The following is an 18,549-nucleotide window of genomic DNA, read 5'->3' on the forward strand; positions in this document are numbered from 1 at the left end:
CCACATAGCTCTGTCTCTTTTAAGCATTAGTGGACACGAACAGATTAACCCTTAAAAAATTAGCTGCCAGGAGTCTTCTGACCTTTTTTTTTTTCCACTGCCACACTCCATGTTATCAACTGTATTAAAGGACACAAATGAACAAGTGTGAAGAGTTAAACGTGATAAGTGGCAGGTGCTGTAGGTCTGTCCAGAGTTGAAAGTTTGAGGCTCACTGTGTGCCAATTCGTTGGATTGATTTTTAATCAATCCAACGAATTGGCACACAGTGAGAATATGAAGTGGCCTCTGCTTTGTGGTGTATTCTTGAGGCCGTCTGTTGTAAAGGAGCCATGTTTCCAAATCCACAGACCTTGGTTATTTCAGTTTTGTAGCACACAGCTTGTGCTCTTGTGGTCACTTAATAGAATCATGTAATATATTTTACTTCTGTTCAAACTGATGTCTGATGTTTTGTTTTTCCAGACATGCATGAAACCCAGAGTTGAGCAGTCTGAACATAGCCAGGTGAGCTTGGTGAGCCTGGGAAACCTTGCTCCGACCAACCACCTCCATCATCTCACTGAGTCTCGTGGGCTTCAGACGCTCCCACACACGCATATACATCACTACCACCACCACCTGAGAGAAGGCCGCACACTCTACTCACAGCAAACATGACCGAGAGAGTCAATTTCAGCACACCCAAAGTCAACGCCTGGGCTGCCGCAGCTCCAGTGCTCCCGCCTGAGCCGATCGACATTATCCGTATCAAGGCTCGCTCCCGGCGGGTCAGGCTCAATGTTGGAGGACTCACGCATGAAGTTTTGTGGAGAACACTGGACCGGCTTCCCAGAACCCGTCTGGGAAGGCTAAGAGACTGCAACACCCATGAGTCATTGCTGGAGCTCTGCGATGACTACAGCCTCACTGAAAACGAATACTTCTTCGACCGACACCCCGTGGCCTTCTCCTCCATCCTCAACTTCTACAGAACGGGGAAGCTGCATATGATGGAGGAGATGTGCGCCCTGTCCTTTGGCCAGGAGCTAGACTACTGGGGCATAGATGAAATCTACCTTGAGTCATGCTGCCAGGCACGGTACCACCAGAAGAAAGAGCAAATGAATGAGGAGCTGAGGAGGGAGGCAGAGACTCTGAGGGAGAAGGAGGGGGAGGAGGAGGAGCACGGTTGCTGTCCTGACAAGAGGAAGAAGCTCTGGGATCTGCTGGAGAAACCCAGCTCGTCTGTGGCTGCAAAGGTAACAGCTGCACATGCAGTAGACATACCACTCAGCTCAGGCTTGATCCACAGTCTGTGTGCTGTGATTCATTCGCACAGCTCTTTAATGTCCCCTCTGTCTCCATGGGTTTGTCTCAGTTTAGTAGTATATAGTAGTAGAGTATTGTCTTAGAGTTTAGAGACTACAAACACAACATAAACATCACAAGCTGGAGGCGTGGTTGCTTGATGGAGGTCAAGACATTACAGTCTCCAATTTTCAACCCCTTTTTCCTTTAGTTTGCTTTAGTTTGATAGTGGAATCATGAAAAATAAGATGATATGGACAAAGACAGACACACCGACCAGCTCAAACCAACAGCTATAAACACACAAGACATGCCCATGCCTTTTTTCCCTAGTGAGCGCTGTAATTTTACTGAGTACACTGGTTAAAACATTTATTCACATTATGTCTCTGATGCCATAGGAGCAGCTATTTGTTACAATTTATTTTACACTTTTATAATTTATTTATTATGTTTCAGTTCAGTGGTCCCACAGTGGTGGAACAAGCTAAAAAATCAGCTTGCTCAGCAGCAACAACAAACAGAACTCTTCCTATGTTTTATAAAAATATATCTTTCTCCTCTATCTGCCACTCACAGCATAGAAAACCGAGACACTTCCTATTATGCAACTTTGCTTTCAGTGTCCTTTCCCTGACTTAGATTTGTTGGTTGCTTTGTAAGTCACTTTGGTTAAAAGCAGCTGCCAAACAAATAAATATAAATGTAAATTACAAACTATAAAAGTTGACACAAATGCAGGATGTTATGCTTTAAGTGTCCTAAAACTATATATTGTATTCCATGCCAGTAGAAAACAGGCTGCAGACTCTCAATAATAAGAATATTAACAATTGACTGCACTGTGCATCTGCTCCTAGTGTAATTCATAGGAGTTAAAGCATGTTTTTTCAACTTTTAAATGTTGGATGTGACGCTTGTCTCTGTCTGGATTGAGTTTGACATGTCCTTTGCTAAAGGATTGGGCAATGATTGGGTGGATATGCATACAGAAAAATAATATATATATGCCTTTTTACTGCAATGTTATTTACTGCTGATTAAAATCATCGACCTAAACTGTGTGATCAGTTTCTAAAATATGATTCAGTCTTATAAATGAAGTACAGAATACTGTGTTAACATGTATGTACTTACACATTAAGATGTCAGTACTAATAATTTAGCTATATGAACAGTAACACTCAACCAGGCTCCTTTCTGAAGTACTTTTTATGAAAGTTTATCAGCAGTTTAATTATGAATGTTATCACATGGAAATAATCCAAAAAACAATATTTCCTCCTAAACGTGATTAGTTAAGAATTGCAGGTCACAGTTCTGACACAACCCAGAATCTACAGTGTTAAGACTCTGAGATCCTGAGTCATTCATACAGAGTCTGTCTCCTCCTGGTTCTGTGCTTGGCAGCCATTAGAGAGCTAACAGGTTTATCACCTTCCTCCACCTGCAATGTGCAAGGTGAAGAAGGAAGAGCAGCCATCACTGCTGTGTGCTGATATGTTACTGCCTTGCTGTATTTTTCATTTTTATTTCTCCATGTCCATAGTTTGCGATTGTATTTGTCCAGTTTTTAAAAGTGAGATTACTGCCTTTAATCCAATACATTGCAGACTGGAATTAAGCTGTTTTCAGAGCAGAGAAAAAATATACTTTACACCACATACAGTGTCTCTGCATTATTCACAGAACACAGCATGAACGGGTTTCAGCTGCTGATCATCCAGAGTTTGTGTTCTTTTATACTTATTCAGTATGTGCATCCAACTTTTGTCAAGGTTTTATGCCACATCATGTAGAAATAATGTTGTTGTGTACACATCTCATGTGACAGAAGGATTGGGATGAGGATAAGGACTTTGTCCATTTGTCCAAGTGGTCAATGATTTTATTTTTGCATCTGATGAAAAGATGGCATCTTTTTTTTCTCTGTATAAACATGGATTTTCAGTGAGATAACCTTATGTGTGTGTGTGTGTGTGTGTGTGTGTGTGTGTGTGTGTGTGTGTGTGTGTGTGTGTGTGTGTGTGTGTGTGTGTGTGTGCACTTTGTCAGAAGCTTTGTGCAGCACTGCAAGCTTAAAAAAGTCATTTGACAGTTTGTTTACCACAGAGAGCTTACGGTGCTTGTTTTATTGTCTGCAGCAGAGCGGGCAGAGACAGCTTCTAAAACACAATGCAAGCAGAGTATTAGTCCATTACTAATGATGTGACTGCAGTGGATGTTTGTTTGTTACTGCAAAATATGCCATACTGCCTCCATGTTACTGGAGAGGAGAGGAGAGGAGAGGAGAGGAGAGGAGAGGAGAGGAGAGGAGAGGAGAGGAGGAAGGAGGAGAGGAGAGCGAGAGGAAATAGTGAGGAGAGGCGAGACTGAGGAGAGATCACATCACATTATCACTCCTGAAGCTAAAGTGTAAGGCTGCATTTTTAACTTAAAGATTCCCTTGTCCTTACGGCTGACTGACTGGAGACTGTCATCATGTGTTCCTCGCCAGTCTAAGTGTGCTGTCAGCAGCATAAGGGGAGCTGTGGGTTTAATAATCAGCTCCAGTCACAACAGAGACCCGTGATTTTCATTAATGAAGTCACCTCTGGACATAACGGTCTAGGAACATGCAGACTAGGTAAACAAAAAGCATGTTGAGTACGGAAGTTTGAAATCTGCGTGACAGAGATGTGATCTTACACTCAAAGTTTAGATGCAATAAACTGCCCAGTGTTCATTGTAAGAACTTAAAAATATACAGCTTAATGTTTTTTTTTTTGTAATAATAACAAATAACTACCATTTTCAACACAACTAGTCATAAACACATCTGTTGTTGATATGTTGCAGGTCTGATCTGCAACTTCTGCAAAGGTCTAGTGTGACAAACGTTTGAATACACTCACATGTGTATAATAAATAGATAAATATTTGTTATTTCAAAGGATTTATAATGATAATGATTTCAGAATTTTTTTGTTCTGCATTCATTAATAACCATACGTGGCAGCTGTAAGTAGTGGTAAGATAGGGAGGCCTACCTCCAGTAGGTGTCCTTAGACAAGACACTCTCTTTGCCTTGTATCTCATTTGTAAGTTGCTAAGCATTAAGAATTAAGTCACTTTTGATAAAAGCATCTGTTAAATGACTAAATGTAAACCATAAGCCAACAACTTACATGTATCTCCTTCTGATTTTGCCACTGGCGGCTGGAGAGATTTTAGGGCTGCCACCCCTCTGTTCCATGATGGCAACAGCTTTTGTATGCTGTGCTAGCTGCTATGTCACTGATGACACCTACAAGTCATCCCACAACATTCTGTGCTGCAGTCCCACTGTTTGACATTGAGGAGACCACAGCCATCATACATTGACCTTCAGTTCTGTTCACCTGACTGTGATTGGAGCTGCACAACAATGACTGTGTGTTGCTATAAGGCTTAGATCATGAGACATCAAATGAAACATTAGTGATGTGTTACATTTGATGTTAACACTCTTTGGGCCATTTTTTATGTTGACTGTGTAGATGGAGTCATCTGAGTGTAGGGGAGGCAGTGTGTGGCTCCAGAGACACCTTGGCTGTTTGTTTTGTTCCGTGCTTGACAGCTGTGAACCATGTTGACTTCCAACTTCCATTGTCTGAAATGTTTTTCTTTGTATTTGTAGATGCAAAGATGAGCTCACAATAGTAGCAATGTGTGATATTGTAGAATAGTGCTGCACATGTACTGTATGTACGTTTTAGGATAAAAGTCTAGTTTACAGATAGTTCATCAGTCTATAAATACAGCAGCGCTGGCCCTCAGAGGCCCATGTGACAGTGCTGGAACCATAGTGTCAGCAGGAGGGAAGAGGCTTAGGCCTCTGTGCACTGATACCAGACGTGTGTCACTCTGTAGCACATTGATGCAGCTCAGCTGTTAACCAATAAGAGTGTGTCTTCCTGGTGACATGTACAGCTCACTAGCATTACCTGGCCAACTGGAAAACATGGTACTGCATTTGCGCGTACGCGAGTGCACACACACACACACAAACCTCTTCAAAATCCAAATGTAGTTAAGAGTCCAGATGGACAACTATCCATAAGAGTTCTGAGTTTTATTGGATGAGTATTAAATGTTCCAATAATAGAGATTAGTTTGATACACTCTACATAATCTGTGTAATCTTCTTATTTTTGGCTCTGATAATATTTTTTGACATGTTCCTATTGTAGTGAGGGACACGTTCTTTTTGTCAGATGTATTTAATGCTTCCACTTGGACTTTTTCTGTTGTTTTACAGTTGGTCAAAGCGAAAATGATAGAGTAGCTAGGTAAAACACATATACAAGCATAAACACAAGTTACTTACACACAGTTTATCGGAGAAGAAAATTAGTTATGCAAACACATCTGTATGCATAGACAGCTATTCCACCTAATATATAGAAACACACACACACATAGGCGCACACATAGTATGACTTAGATGTATGGCTTAATCTCCTTTGAGGCTTTTAGTAGGACTGCTGCTGCAAATAGACTAAGTGTTGGCAGGTTGGATAGTCTGTCCTGTCCACTGTCTGACCTGCCGGATGGAGGAAGTTGGACGGGGTGGGTGGTGTCAGGCTAGCAGTAACTGAAATACAATCTCCCAAATAATAAAGGACACGATAAATAAATGAACATACAAAAGCATTTCACAACAGACTTTACCTGTGATTTGTGTTTCTTAAGGCCTATCTTTATAGAAGCTATTTGTGAACCCAGAGCACACACACACATATACACACATACACACATACAGAAACCCACTGTCTCTCTGATGAAGCACTGGTCCATAGCTGACAGAAAAAGCCCCACTCTGCCCGTCACCTAAGGCTTCATTCTTTCAAAATGTTGTCTTGTTTTTCTGAACTCATGCAACGATCTGAGCCAGGGGTAAAATTTATTTCTTGCAGCTCATGAGGGGAACTTGAAATGATTAATAGGAGTGTTTCTTTATACACAGATATTATGTCTCCCAGATGTATTGTCTTGCAAGTTAATATACAAATTAACAGGGTCTGAGATACTATTCAATTTCTATTTCAATTAGGTCTTTATTCAATCAGAAACTATCTATGTGTTTCCCATCTGCTATAGTTTAATGTATCATTTTGTCATTGTGATTTAAATTAATAAAACATTTACTGCTGAAGAGGAAATGATCATTTTGTTGTTTTGTTGTCAAATCCACCAGTTTCTAAGCTCAGGAATGTGATGTCTTGATATAGTTTTACTTATTTACATTTTGTATTTAAGCATGTAAATATATCATTGACTGATGCTATAATATGGGGTAAATAGTGGTCATATTTGGAGTACAGTTTAGTGGTTAAAACCCAAAGCATCACTTGCCTATCCAGCCCATCATGCTCCCTGTAGAAATGAAATAATCCCCACAGTTTGATGTTGGATTACTCTCAGGTGTTGTGTAGAGTGTAAATGTTCAGTGCAGCAGTTTAATTTAATGTAAACAGAACTGATGGTTTCCTGCCATACATACAGATGCACAAACTAAAACCATAAAAACCAAGTTTCAAATTTGTGAAATTGCCCTTTATGGTCTGGGAACCCGGTGACTCTGACTCTACAGAACACAACTTTACACTAGAGTTTACCAGGCAGCACACAGTGAACACACTGAACCATGTTATCTAAAGTTATTTAGTGAGCTGGTTTATTAAAAAGTTTGTTACAAAAGCCCATTAGAGTTTCCGGCTTCAACTTTGACTTTGCAGTATAATTTTGCTTGTTTTTGCATTTCCCATGTGTTTGCCCACATAAGTAGTTTATATAATATGGGAAAATTATGGGATTAGTGTGACTTTTTTTTGTATGAAACTGTAACATCAGATTTTATCATCTTATCATCAAAATGGGTTTTTTATGTATGTATGTCATCAGTCAGAATAGACGCAGTTCCTATTATTACACTACGTATTACATACATTGTCATTTAGCACTTACAGTGGCATCTCCTTTACTGATCAACAATGATTCAAACACTTGCAGAGTTTTAAAATTCACTGTAGTGAAATGCAGGACATCAGAAAAGTCAACAATGAGTCATTGGTTGTGTGAAGTGTCTCTTTCACTATTGTCCAGGCAGCATGTTTTCACAGACAGCAGTAAGAAGCTAAATGGCTACTCTGGTCTATAGTTGACTGGGCCCCATGCCATGAGAGAGCAGCAGCAGAGTGATGTGTAGCCACTAATGTACTGTAGCTTTCCAGTATTGAATGCTTTATTTCGAATGAGAAGGATGGATCACTCCAGCAGGAAAGAGGTTGTCTACAGCAAACTTTACCGGCAGACTGGTCAGTGAGTGGACCACAGCGTACAAGTGTCTTTTAGCCTTGTTTGTGTGTGTTGACTTCTGTAGCTTCAGTTTAAGGGAGACATCATCATCATCATCATCATCATCATCATCAGCATCATCAGCATCATCATCATCATCAAGCATCCTACCAAAGCTAAACAGTGTCTCTGCTGATATTACAGTATGCTAAGAGCATAACAACTTGACTACATAAGGTTGCTACATATCGATGGCAGAGTGAGTGCCAGCTGGATCACCTCACTGTGTGCTACTGCAGTGTAAAAAGTGTTTTTGATTGACAGTGCTCTGAACTGAAACAGATTATGCAGAAGTTGTCAGAGAAATGTCCAGCACCCAAATTACTTGTTATGATCATTTTGCAAATGATCTGCACTTAAATAGATTTTTTCTATCAGTACTTCAAGACCTGACTAGCTTGCTCAAGGACACTTGTAGGAGGAGGAGCCAGAAATCCTGCTTATAGGTGAACTGCACTTTTACACCTTCTTGAACCTACTTAGAACTTGTGGAGGATTGTGTTTGATTGATGTATTGTGTCTTTTAGGTGGCTAGGATCATACCATACATGATGCTGCCTTTTGTTTTCCTTGCTGGCTTGAGGAATAAAATGATCTTAATTGCAGGTTCGACTCTGGCACCATCCCCCATCTTTGAGAACATAGAGACCTCAGGAAGTGTGGGGGGGAGGGACTGGTGATTGTCTGATTCATTACATTGAACATTATAGGTACATTTGTGCTTACTGTTGTATGAAAAATTTGGAGGTGTCCTAGGATTCAAACATGATTACAAAGATCACAAAAACTGGCTCTATGGCACAAAGATCAACAAAGATTCATCAAATGACCTAAATTGGCAGATCCATAGTAGCATAACTTCCACTGTGGTTCAGTGTAGGCACTGTGGCGATCACTTTGCTTGGATGGCTAATAACATACTATGTCTGGCTAATTACAACCTGGTGTTCCACACAGACCAACCAGAGGCTTCTCTTTGGAGTAATTACTGTAATTCTGACTCTGTCTTTCTGTCTGTGCGCCTCTTTCTTCTCTGCCGCTATCTTTGTATGCATGTGTCAGAGAGTGCAGAGTCCAATGCTGTGGTGGAATTGAGATTCTAATGATGCACAGTTTGTCTTGTTAAACACTGAGTCAAGTGTCAACATTTTTTCATGTAGTGTCCATTTCTGCCTGTAGCATTGATATTGGTGGTGTCCACCAATATAAAATGAAGAAGAATCATAAAAAAACCAAAATCCCAGATGAGTCTTTGCTCAGAATAACAGCTAATACATACAAGGCTGAGGTTTCTGAAAATACTGTACTAAACCCGCTTCAGACAGTCAGAATTGATATGTAACTGCAAACAAAAGTTTCAGATTTATATTTTGTTTGCTTACTACCCAGTAAAAGCAATTGCCGATTCTAAAAAACTATGTTCCTAACCCTGTGCAGCCCACAGACATTTGTATCCATTCAGGACTCACGAGTCCTGTTTAAGTTTACCAACACTATTGTCAGACAAACTAGATGTTGTACTGCAAGATCAGATATTTAGGTGGAAAAGAAATACTGTACATTGCCTGGGAACATTTCATTGATATGTCCAGTATCAGTGAACGGTGAAAAGAAAAGTAATTGAAGCAGTGTTTTTTTAATAACTGGTTGAACCAGCTTTGGCAGCAATACCTGTGTTATGTAAACAGAAGGAATTTTGGACCATTCTTTCACACAAACAAGCTACAGCTAAGACATATGTTTAGTACATTTGGTGTGAACAGAGGTCATTCCACATCTCTAAATGAAGAGATGAAGAAATGAGTGGTGGTTTGTTTGGGTTGAGGTCTGGACTCTTACTAGGCCAGTCCAAAATGTGGATTCTATGTCAATCTACTGCAGAACATGTCATTCTGTAGTAGAATTACCCACCTCTGTCAAAGAGTCTAGAGATGCTCTTAATTAGGAATCTCAACCAAAATAAATGTGTGTGATGAAACATTGCAACTTGCTGGGTTACACTGAAAGTTATTCAGCTTTCATCATGATGTTAAAACACACCCGGCCATGCCCATGTGTTGCCCTAGAAAACTCAATACAAAAAAAGAAAGAAAATAACAACCTGAGCCTCCAACATCTGCTGTGGGTGCACAGCAGGATGAGCAGTGAGCAGATTTGATTTCAGGACATATTAATGCTGTTGAGTGCTACAAAGTCATGTACTGGCCTTTTGAACATTGTACTAAATGTCCACAATACTTTCCTGTGACTATTAACAATATGCTGCAGCTAACAGTAATTACAATGCAGTGGATATAATACATCTGGACTAATGAAGAGATGAATTAGTTCAAATCAGAATGACCTCAGTGTAACAGCAGATGAAAATTATAAGACTGGTGAAAGCAGCAGTGTTATAAATAAACTATGTTGACCTCTGCAGAAACAGCAGCTGTCCAACAGATTGTGTGCCTGTTGTTCCAAATATACCTCTGCACATTGATCTGGGCTTGGGTTTCTCTGCTCAGTCACTTCATCCATTCTGTGATTTCATTTCGGATTTTCTCTCATAGTCAGTTTCTGTTTCGACATCAGTATTTGTCATATACAACTAAAGGGGAGTTATCTGTGAGATCATTTCTACACTGTAATGATGCTGATGAAAGGTTACGACCTTTCAACCTGATGGGGAGAACTATAATAGACAAAGCAAAGCTAATGAGCATGAGTCAGGTGTATCTCTCTGTGAACCTGACCATGTATAGATTATTATAGAGAAATAGACTGAGAGACTATAGGATGCATGATATAATAATGCATTAATGTACCTAAATAGGGTTTCCTTGCATAGTTAAACATACAGTACTGAAGGTACAAATGCAAAAGAGTGAATGTGAGTGTGCTTGTTTAAACATGTTCACAGACAAAAGACTTTGAGAGTTAACAAACCAAATAACTAAATCAGATTGTGTTGTGGGTTCTCAAATTGTGAAGTTACAGTTAACACACTTTTTTTTCCTGATCATAACATTATACAGAAATGTAGTGTTTTCTTGTTAAATTAATGTAATTATGTAAGTTTAGTAAATTAATTAAGTTCTCATAATTCACTCAGCCCTAGCACTGGCAGATGTATCCAGTGTCCTTGTCACTAACTGGTATCACTAGTGTTAACCAGGCCAACCTGGAACTAGAACTATATCTTTATTTGTTAAGCACTTTAAAACAACAAGGTGCTGTACAGGTTAAAACATAAAATAAAACAAGAATAAAAGCAGAACTTATAGTAAACTAATGTTAAACTAATGTTTCAAAGTTAAATAAACTTAATATGATTTCTAAAATATATGTCGAGCAGGTCATGAAGTCTACAAGTCATACAGAAGTCTGTAGTAGATTTGGTTCACAATCCCACACCAGGAAGTGGAAGGTGTATGAATACTCACTATGAATAGTGACTTTCTTTAGCTTTTATGTCCCTTTTAAGAACAGTTTTTCTGTGACTAAATGCTTTTCAGAGTCGATTTCATTTCTATGTTTGTGACTCACTGTGAGTGTTATTGATCAGATGAATTTTAAATGTGAAGCCAATCATATATCTATTAATTCTTCCTCCACAGTACAGCTTCTAAAGCAGCTTGTGTGTTCCTGGTACCGCTTTAAATCTGCCCTGGGTGCCAAGGTCACAGCATTTGGCAGCCATTAAGCCATTAAGACGCTGCAGGGTGGACACACTTTTATACACCTGCCCTCTACTTCCCTTTGTTCAGTCTCTCTTCGGCTTTCTCTCTATCTTCTCTTCTTTTTGCTTACCTTTGCAGTTTTGCCAAAAACAGAGTTTGTAACTAAGTCTAAATGAGGATTAATTGAGCAGCAAAAGTACTGTACACTTTGTAATGCTCTAATGCTCAATGTCCTTTGACTGTGATAGGCTAAACGTTCCTTCACCGGAAACTGCAGAGACAATCCTTCAATCACATGATTTCTCAGGAACTCTCTTGATTCACCAGGGCAGCTTTGATAGCACTAAAACAAAAGTAGAGATGCAAAGCTTAATAATGCAACATAAACCTTTTTGAATAACACCTATGGTAAAGGTACATGAATTATTGTGGATTTGTGCATGGAATACTACAGCATTACTTATTAGAACAACTAATGTGATTGAATCATCATGATTCTTAAGTTATCAGTGATGTTCATGTTGTCTTCACAGTCACTGTGGTGAAGTATTCTGTTGGATTCCAATAACTGTAATCACCATTAATTAAGCGTAACTTTATCATGACTTTTTCACGTTTGTAGCCTCCTAATAAAGTAGTGACATGTTTCAGGCCTTCTGCTAATATTTCTGTCGTGTTCAATCTTTCTTATCTTTTTTTTATTGAATTTGTTTAAATATTCAAACATGTTATTTTATGCTTTCTTACAAATTAGACCTATTTATCTACTTATCTACAAGCCCTCATGTCCACTGCGCTCTGCCACCGCCCTTCTCCTTGGATATTTTGCTTGCCTTATGTTTTGTTTGTTTGTTTCTAGTTGATGTTCTACTTACAAAGAGGCCATTTTCAAGTAAAATAAAAAAATGTGGGCTAAAGTAATAGCTTTAAAAAATGAATTATGAGATGGAAAATGATGGGATTCAACTGTAGCAGGGGAGTAACAAATATACATGCTATATCTTAGTACTGATGATGTATGCCGTATAAAGATAGAATGTTAAGTAGAAAACTCTTTGAATTGCTTCTGTTTTACCTCTGCAATATAAATACTGTGTTTTGACAGTGGCATTAAAGTGCATGATAGTATGATATGAGATAATAAATAACTAATTTAACTAATTTAGAGGGTATTATATATTATTATTCAACTACCTTTAACATCTGTAGGAATTAATCTTGGCATTATTAAACAGGGATTGTGTCTCTAAAGTCATAGAATACAGTTCAAAGTCAATCTATGTGCACACTTTGTTTGTTTTCACCATTTAAAAATCTCTGACAGACTCAGGTTTTCATAATGACCATGACTAATGATGTATCAGCACTCTCAGAGCATGAGGCACCAGTTCCTGCTCATTTAGAAACAACATCTGTCAGGGCTCCCTGTCAGTCATTATCAATTTGTTTTGACATTTATCTTCTTTTCTGACTGTTCTCGTTTAATTTTAGTGTATACCTGTTCTAGGTATGTGCGTCTATTGCTTGATTCTTCCTGTTGTGGGACGAAAGAATGAGTAACCACTTCTAACCTCTCTCTATCCTTTCTATAGATAGCAACACAATCCTATTACAATTATCCTGAAATGTCCTAGCAAGAGCTGCAGAGAGAACGTTCAGACTGTTCATGCCTCACTCAGCTCAGACATTAGAGTTCCCACTTCCAGTTTTTTAATTAAAGATGGCAGGTAGTATATTTGAAACCCTTCGATTCATTTAGAGGAGAAATAATGTGAGGACCACTTTACGTCAGTCAGGGTGTAGGATAGTAGAAGCAGGGGGAAATGATGATGATTGAATCAAATGTTAAATCATCTGTGATTTTCAGTATGCAGAGATAAATATCAACGTATTCTAGTCATAATATTCATGCTGAATGAATGAATGTCTGGTGGTTATTGGTGACCAATTATTTCTTAGGCATTGTAAACGGAAAGGAAGAGATCAGTAAAGGCTTAAGCAAGTTAAAGCTGATACAAAAGAAGCATTGATTGAATGAGCACAGACCTCACAGAAAGAAACTATTTCAAAAGTGTTTTAAGTGTAAAGTGTAGTTACATCTCAAGCTGCAACAACAGTTACATTCTGAAAACGTTTGGTGATTTCACTTAACTTTAATACATACTATACATGGACTATTATTATAGTTATATTATAGTATAGTATAGTTACTTGTGATACTTTTAATATAATAAAATAAATGGTCTAAATGGTTCGCATTTATGCGGCGCTTTTCTACCTATTGGTACTTAAAGCACTTTATAATTCTAAGTCACCCATTCTCACACATCAGTGGTGTAGCTGCCACGTTGCTGGCTCGACCACCCAGAGGCAACATGGGGTTCAGCTACCAAACTTACTAAAGCCCAAGGGCCACAGCCTGCTGGTCAGGAGGTAAACAAAGGCAGAGGAATCTAGTGGAATCAACTCATTTTTTATTCTTTAACATCTAAATTACTATTTTCAGTTTTTAAAAGTTGATTTCTACTTTGTACTGTTATTGGTATTATTGTTGTTTTAATATCTTTTTATTTTGAATATTTGTTAGTGGAGACATGCTCGATAACTTGTGAGGTGTGGAACTATCAAAGGCTCCTGTGACACAGACTCACAGAACATCACTGACAGTAGTACAGAGATATTTACTTCTTGAGGTTTTTGAGACGGGTTATCTCTTCTAACCTTTCAAGTCAAACCTTGTGCTTCACATATTGAATGTATGGTGGATCTATAAATAGACACCCACCACAATGTTTGATCATGAATGCAGGTTTTTGAAACAGTATCAGTATATGTTGTCCTGGGTGGATTCATTGTGAGTCACATGCTACAGTGAGTCAGAGTTCTCAAAGTTACAAATTCTAGCTTTAATTTAAAGTTATCACAAGTTATCATGTTGTGTTTCTATTGATTTTGGTACAAAATGGCTATAACTGCTGCAGCAATAAATTTTGACTCTTTAAACTAAGAAATGTGAAAGAAAAAGAATAGACTAGACTAGAATTTGAGTGAAGAGTTCTAATGTGACCTTAATTTGTCCAGTGCAGTTAGAGGTCTATGGTAATGCAACTTAACCTGTTTAGTTTAAGCTCATGTAAAACCATTGCTTAAAGGCAACAGAGTTCCCTGCTTTTTAAAAAATGTATTTATTTGTTTTTGTTAAGTTATCTAGTTCTGTATATGCGGGTGTTCTGCTTATTCTACATTTTACAACTGCTTAGCAGTTCTAATCTAAAAACTAGAAAACTTGGTCTACATTAATCAAGGATCTTATCTCACCACTAAGTGTGCCTAAACAGTGCACAATGTTCCTAAATGAGATTTCTCTCTTAAGAACTTAGAGGCTGGTTAGTGTAGTGGTAACATCACCGCCACCCATGGGGGAGTGGGCATTTATGCACAATAGATTTGAGGAAAATACTGATGTCAAAAAAGTATCATGCACACAGTAGTGTTAGACACTATCATTAACAACTAATAGAATTAACAAAGTTTTATACTTCTTCGAGAACAGAGACTTCTTGACCTTATATTAAAGAGGTAGAGTTTATAGATATATAACAGAAATTATTCTTCCAAAATATTTGTGGAAAAGTTTGTGGATCTCTAAAATGGTTAATTAATGAATAATTCATTCTGTGGAAACCAGTGATGTTGTCCATCATGTAAATGATAATATATAGTATGCTGATTTAGTGAAAACTCAAATATCAGGTTTTAAATTAGGTTGAATCTTCTGCGGACCATCCAAAAGATATTTCACTCAAATGCATAAAGGTCAACTGCATCATGAGTCATTAGTCATAAAAAGGACACCAAATTATTAGTCAGATCATTTCAGTAACATGTGGCTAAAAACATTATACACCCCACTTGCTGCATAGTCTCACCAGATTTAAAGCACTGCATCCCTTCATCTATTGTAAAGTTACATTTATAAAAACCAAAATGAAGCTTATATACTAACCTAGCCTTTCATTGTCTTGCAGATCCTGGCCATGATCTCCATCCTGTTTATCATCATTTCCACCATCTCGCTGTCTCTCAACACTTTGCCAGAGCTGCAGGTAGTAGATGAATTTGGCCAGTTTAATGACAACCCCAGTCTAGCGCACGTGGAAGCTGTCTGCATTGCCTGGTTCACTATGGAGTACATGCTGCGTCTGCTCTCAGCACCCAACAAGTGGGATTTCATTAAAGCGCCACTAAACATCATTGATTTGCTGGCTATACTGCCTTACTATGTGACTCTCTGCCTAACTGAGTCTAACAAAAGTGTGATGCAGTTCCAGAATGTGCGTCGTGTGGTCCAGATCTTTCGAATTATGAGGATACTAAGGATACTGAAGCTGGCCAGGCACTCAACAGGACTACAGTCTTTAGGCTTCACTTTGAGAAGAAGCTACAATGAATTGGGTCTGCTGATCCTCTTCTTAGCCATGGGCATTATGATCTTCTCTAGCTTGGTGTTCTTTGCTGAGAAAGATGAAGATGCCACCAAATTCACCAGTATCCCTGCTTCTTTCTGGTGGGCTACTATTACAATGACCACTGTTGGCTATGGAGACATTTACCCACAAACCCTACTGGGCAAGATTGTGGGAGGGCTCTGCTGCATAGCAGGAGTGTTGGTGATTGCCCTTCCAATACCAATCATTGTCAATAACTTCTCAGAGTTCTACCGTGAGCAGAAGAGGCAAGAGAAGGCCATCAAAAGAAGAGAAGCTCTTGAAAGAGCAAAACGGAGTGGAAGCATTATTTCCATTAACCTAAAGGATGCTTTTGCACGTAGTATGGAACTCACAGATGTGTTGGTGGAAAAGAGGGAGGACACTAAGTGTCCTGTGGACAATCACCTGTCCCCCAGTCGCTGGAGCTACCACAAACACTACTCCAATGCAGAAGTAGGAAGCCCAGACAGGTCCCAACATTCTCACTACCAAGAAGTGGCTCAGCTGGGCTCTCCTGAACGAGTCAAACACTCATCTAACAAAACTACTCCTCAAAAACTCAATGCAAAGCAGCTGGAAGATGCTTACAACAGGGCAGCAACTCTGCAGGAGCAGCAGGAAAAAATAATTCGGGAACAAATGGAGATGAAAACACTGAGCTCCACTGAAGGTCGGCAAATGTTGTCTGATGTCAGCATTGCTCATAATATCTCCAATGTGGCAGATGATTCTTCAGTGGAAAGAGGAGAGAGAAGCTCTCTTCTTCTATTTGCGCAAGGAAGTCAAGGTGGTGCTAGGCATCAGCGTATCCCCCCTCCCTTGGATCTAAGTCAGATAAGCACCATAGAGTTAAATAGAGCCCCTGATAGCATTCAACCAATGACCATTATCAAAGAGGGCTTGTATGAGTTTGTGTCCAGCCCCAGAGAAAGTGGAACGGGAGATGTGGGTTTCTTGCCACAGAGTGCAGAAAGCTTTGGAGTGACCTATGGCAGTGTCTGCAGCTCTATGCAAGATTATAGCAGTCCTCAAAACACAAGAGCCATCAAGGTTGACTTTATTGAATCCCAAGATGATGTGCTTATGGCAGTGATGACACCTGTGTTAACACCAGCTTCGGCTGGGTCAGCCAAACTTGCTCAACTTCTTTCTGATGACATAGTTTCCAGGTTTTCGCCATCTCCTAGCTCAGCAACACAGGAAGCTAATTCTCCATTGGCAACCCTGCAATCTCCATCCTTGACCCAACAAGCTGTCAGTCCAAGCAATTCCAGTGGGGGAGGTGAGGGCTCAGTGGCTAAGAGCTTAGAAGGTGAAGGGCAGCTCACAGGCTTAAGCCACCAGGGAAGGAATCACATGGAGAGGTCTGCCGTCTGCTCACGCAGTGCTAGCCCACTGTTGTCTAAAGCCAGCCCTCTCAACTGCACACAGGAGCTAGTAACCTTAGGAGGAGGGGAGGAAGGAGAAGGAAGTGACGGAGCAGAACAGAGTGGAATGACGCTAGACAACCACATTGTTCAGGATGGAGGCCCAATGCCGCCCTGTGAAACAAGCATGTAAAACCAAAAATATGGAAAGGTTGTGATAGAAGTGATGCCAGATGGGATGGTTGAGGAAATGATCAATCGAACTGAGGGCTAACCAGAAAAAACCATGTCAACTATTTCCTGGCCTGGGCTCTGCACCTGTTGAAACAGACACTGGAATACAGAGTTGTTTGAAAGTTGTTGCAGTTTTTTCTGGAGAGATGCACCTTTGCACACATCCCACAAAACCTTTTTGGCAACCACTGCTATTCAGAAGCAGATATGTCTGCAGTGTGGACATTGTGGGGACTTAGGAACATATATCCACAATCTGAATACAGTCTGAGAAATACTGTCTCATTTCAGTGTTATGGTCTTTGATAATCAGACTAATACACTTTAGAACAAAGCAGTAATAATCTTTTGTGAGTATAAATAAAGCCTTGCGTGAATGAGTTGTTTTTGTGCAGCAACAGATCAAATTTACAGTTTCCTATTGCTTGCTATTTAGGCCTATTGATTTTAATGGACTAATTACACAGAGAACAGGCAGAAGATGGAGAGAATTTTTTTTATTTATATTTGTCAAAGCTACTTTTGAAAACATATTTTACAAAACGTGGTCAAAAAATGTGAATAGCTTTAATCTATTATTTATCTTTACTTTTTTCAGTCCAGACATTACATTCTTGTAATGGGACCCAGATTAACCACAAGCACATGGTACAGGGCATTCATTGGACACAAATATAACCCAAATGTACATATGTATCTGATGGTTTCTTAACACTGATATTTGTTTCAGTGCTTCAACAAAATATGCTGTTTTCATTTTATGTTCATCCCGTATTTTTCTATAATGAAAACAGGGCCTGCAAGGTGAAAAGAGAATAGGATAGTGATGGGATGCTGTTCTCACAGTTTTCACACATTTGTAAATAACAAAAATCAACAAAAAAATTAAACATCTTAGAGGCCACACTATGTAGTCATAAGGAGGAGGGTGAAATGTGCAAATATATAAACACATAGACAGAGAAAGGAATGTACACAAGGACAGTGGTTAAGTTCACCGAAAATTCATGTTTTTGTCACAGCCTGTGTCTCAGGGGCTCCTCCTTCAGTGGCATTTCTACACTGAATATATTACAACAGACAAACGACCCAGACCAAAGGAACAAACGTGGATGAAAAATGGAACGT

At 39.2% G+C, this 18,549-nt stretch overlaps 1 protein-coding gene across 1 annotated transcript; it reads left to right on the forward strand.

Annotated features, from left to right (window-relative positions):
• Positions 1-656: 656 nt before the first annotated feature.
• LOC113172183 (potassium voltage-gated channel subfamily B member 2-like) lies at positions 657-17,380 on the forward strand. Its single transcript, XM_026375038.1, has 2 exons — positions 657-1,241; positions 15,359-17,380. Exons 1-2 carry the CDS (start codon positions 657-659, stop codon positions 17,378-17,380), a joined length of 2,607 nt encoding a protein of 868 aa, XP_026230823.1.
• The last annotated feature ends 1,169 nt before the right edge of the window (positions 17,381-18,549 follow it).

The sequence above is a fragment of the Anabas testudineus genome, chromosome 17 (genome assembly GCF_900324465.2).
Source record: "Anabas testudineus chromosome 17, fAnaTes1.2, whole genome shotgun sequence".
Lineage (NCBI taxonomy): Eukaryota > Metazoa > Chordata > Actinopteri > Anabantiformes > Anabantidae > Anabas > Anabas testudineus.

Excerpts from the sequence above, each read along its gene's own strand:
- LOC113172183 (XM_026375038.1), top strand. The coding sequence starts at position 657 with ATGACCGAGAGAGTCAATTTCAGCACACCCAAAGTCAACGCCTGGGCT. Across the intron at positions 1,242-15,358 it reads GCTCGTCTGTGGCTGCAAAG|ATCCTGGCCATGATCTCCAT; the intron begins GTAACAGCTGCA and ends ATTGTCTTGCAG.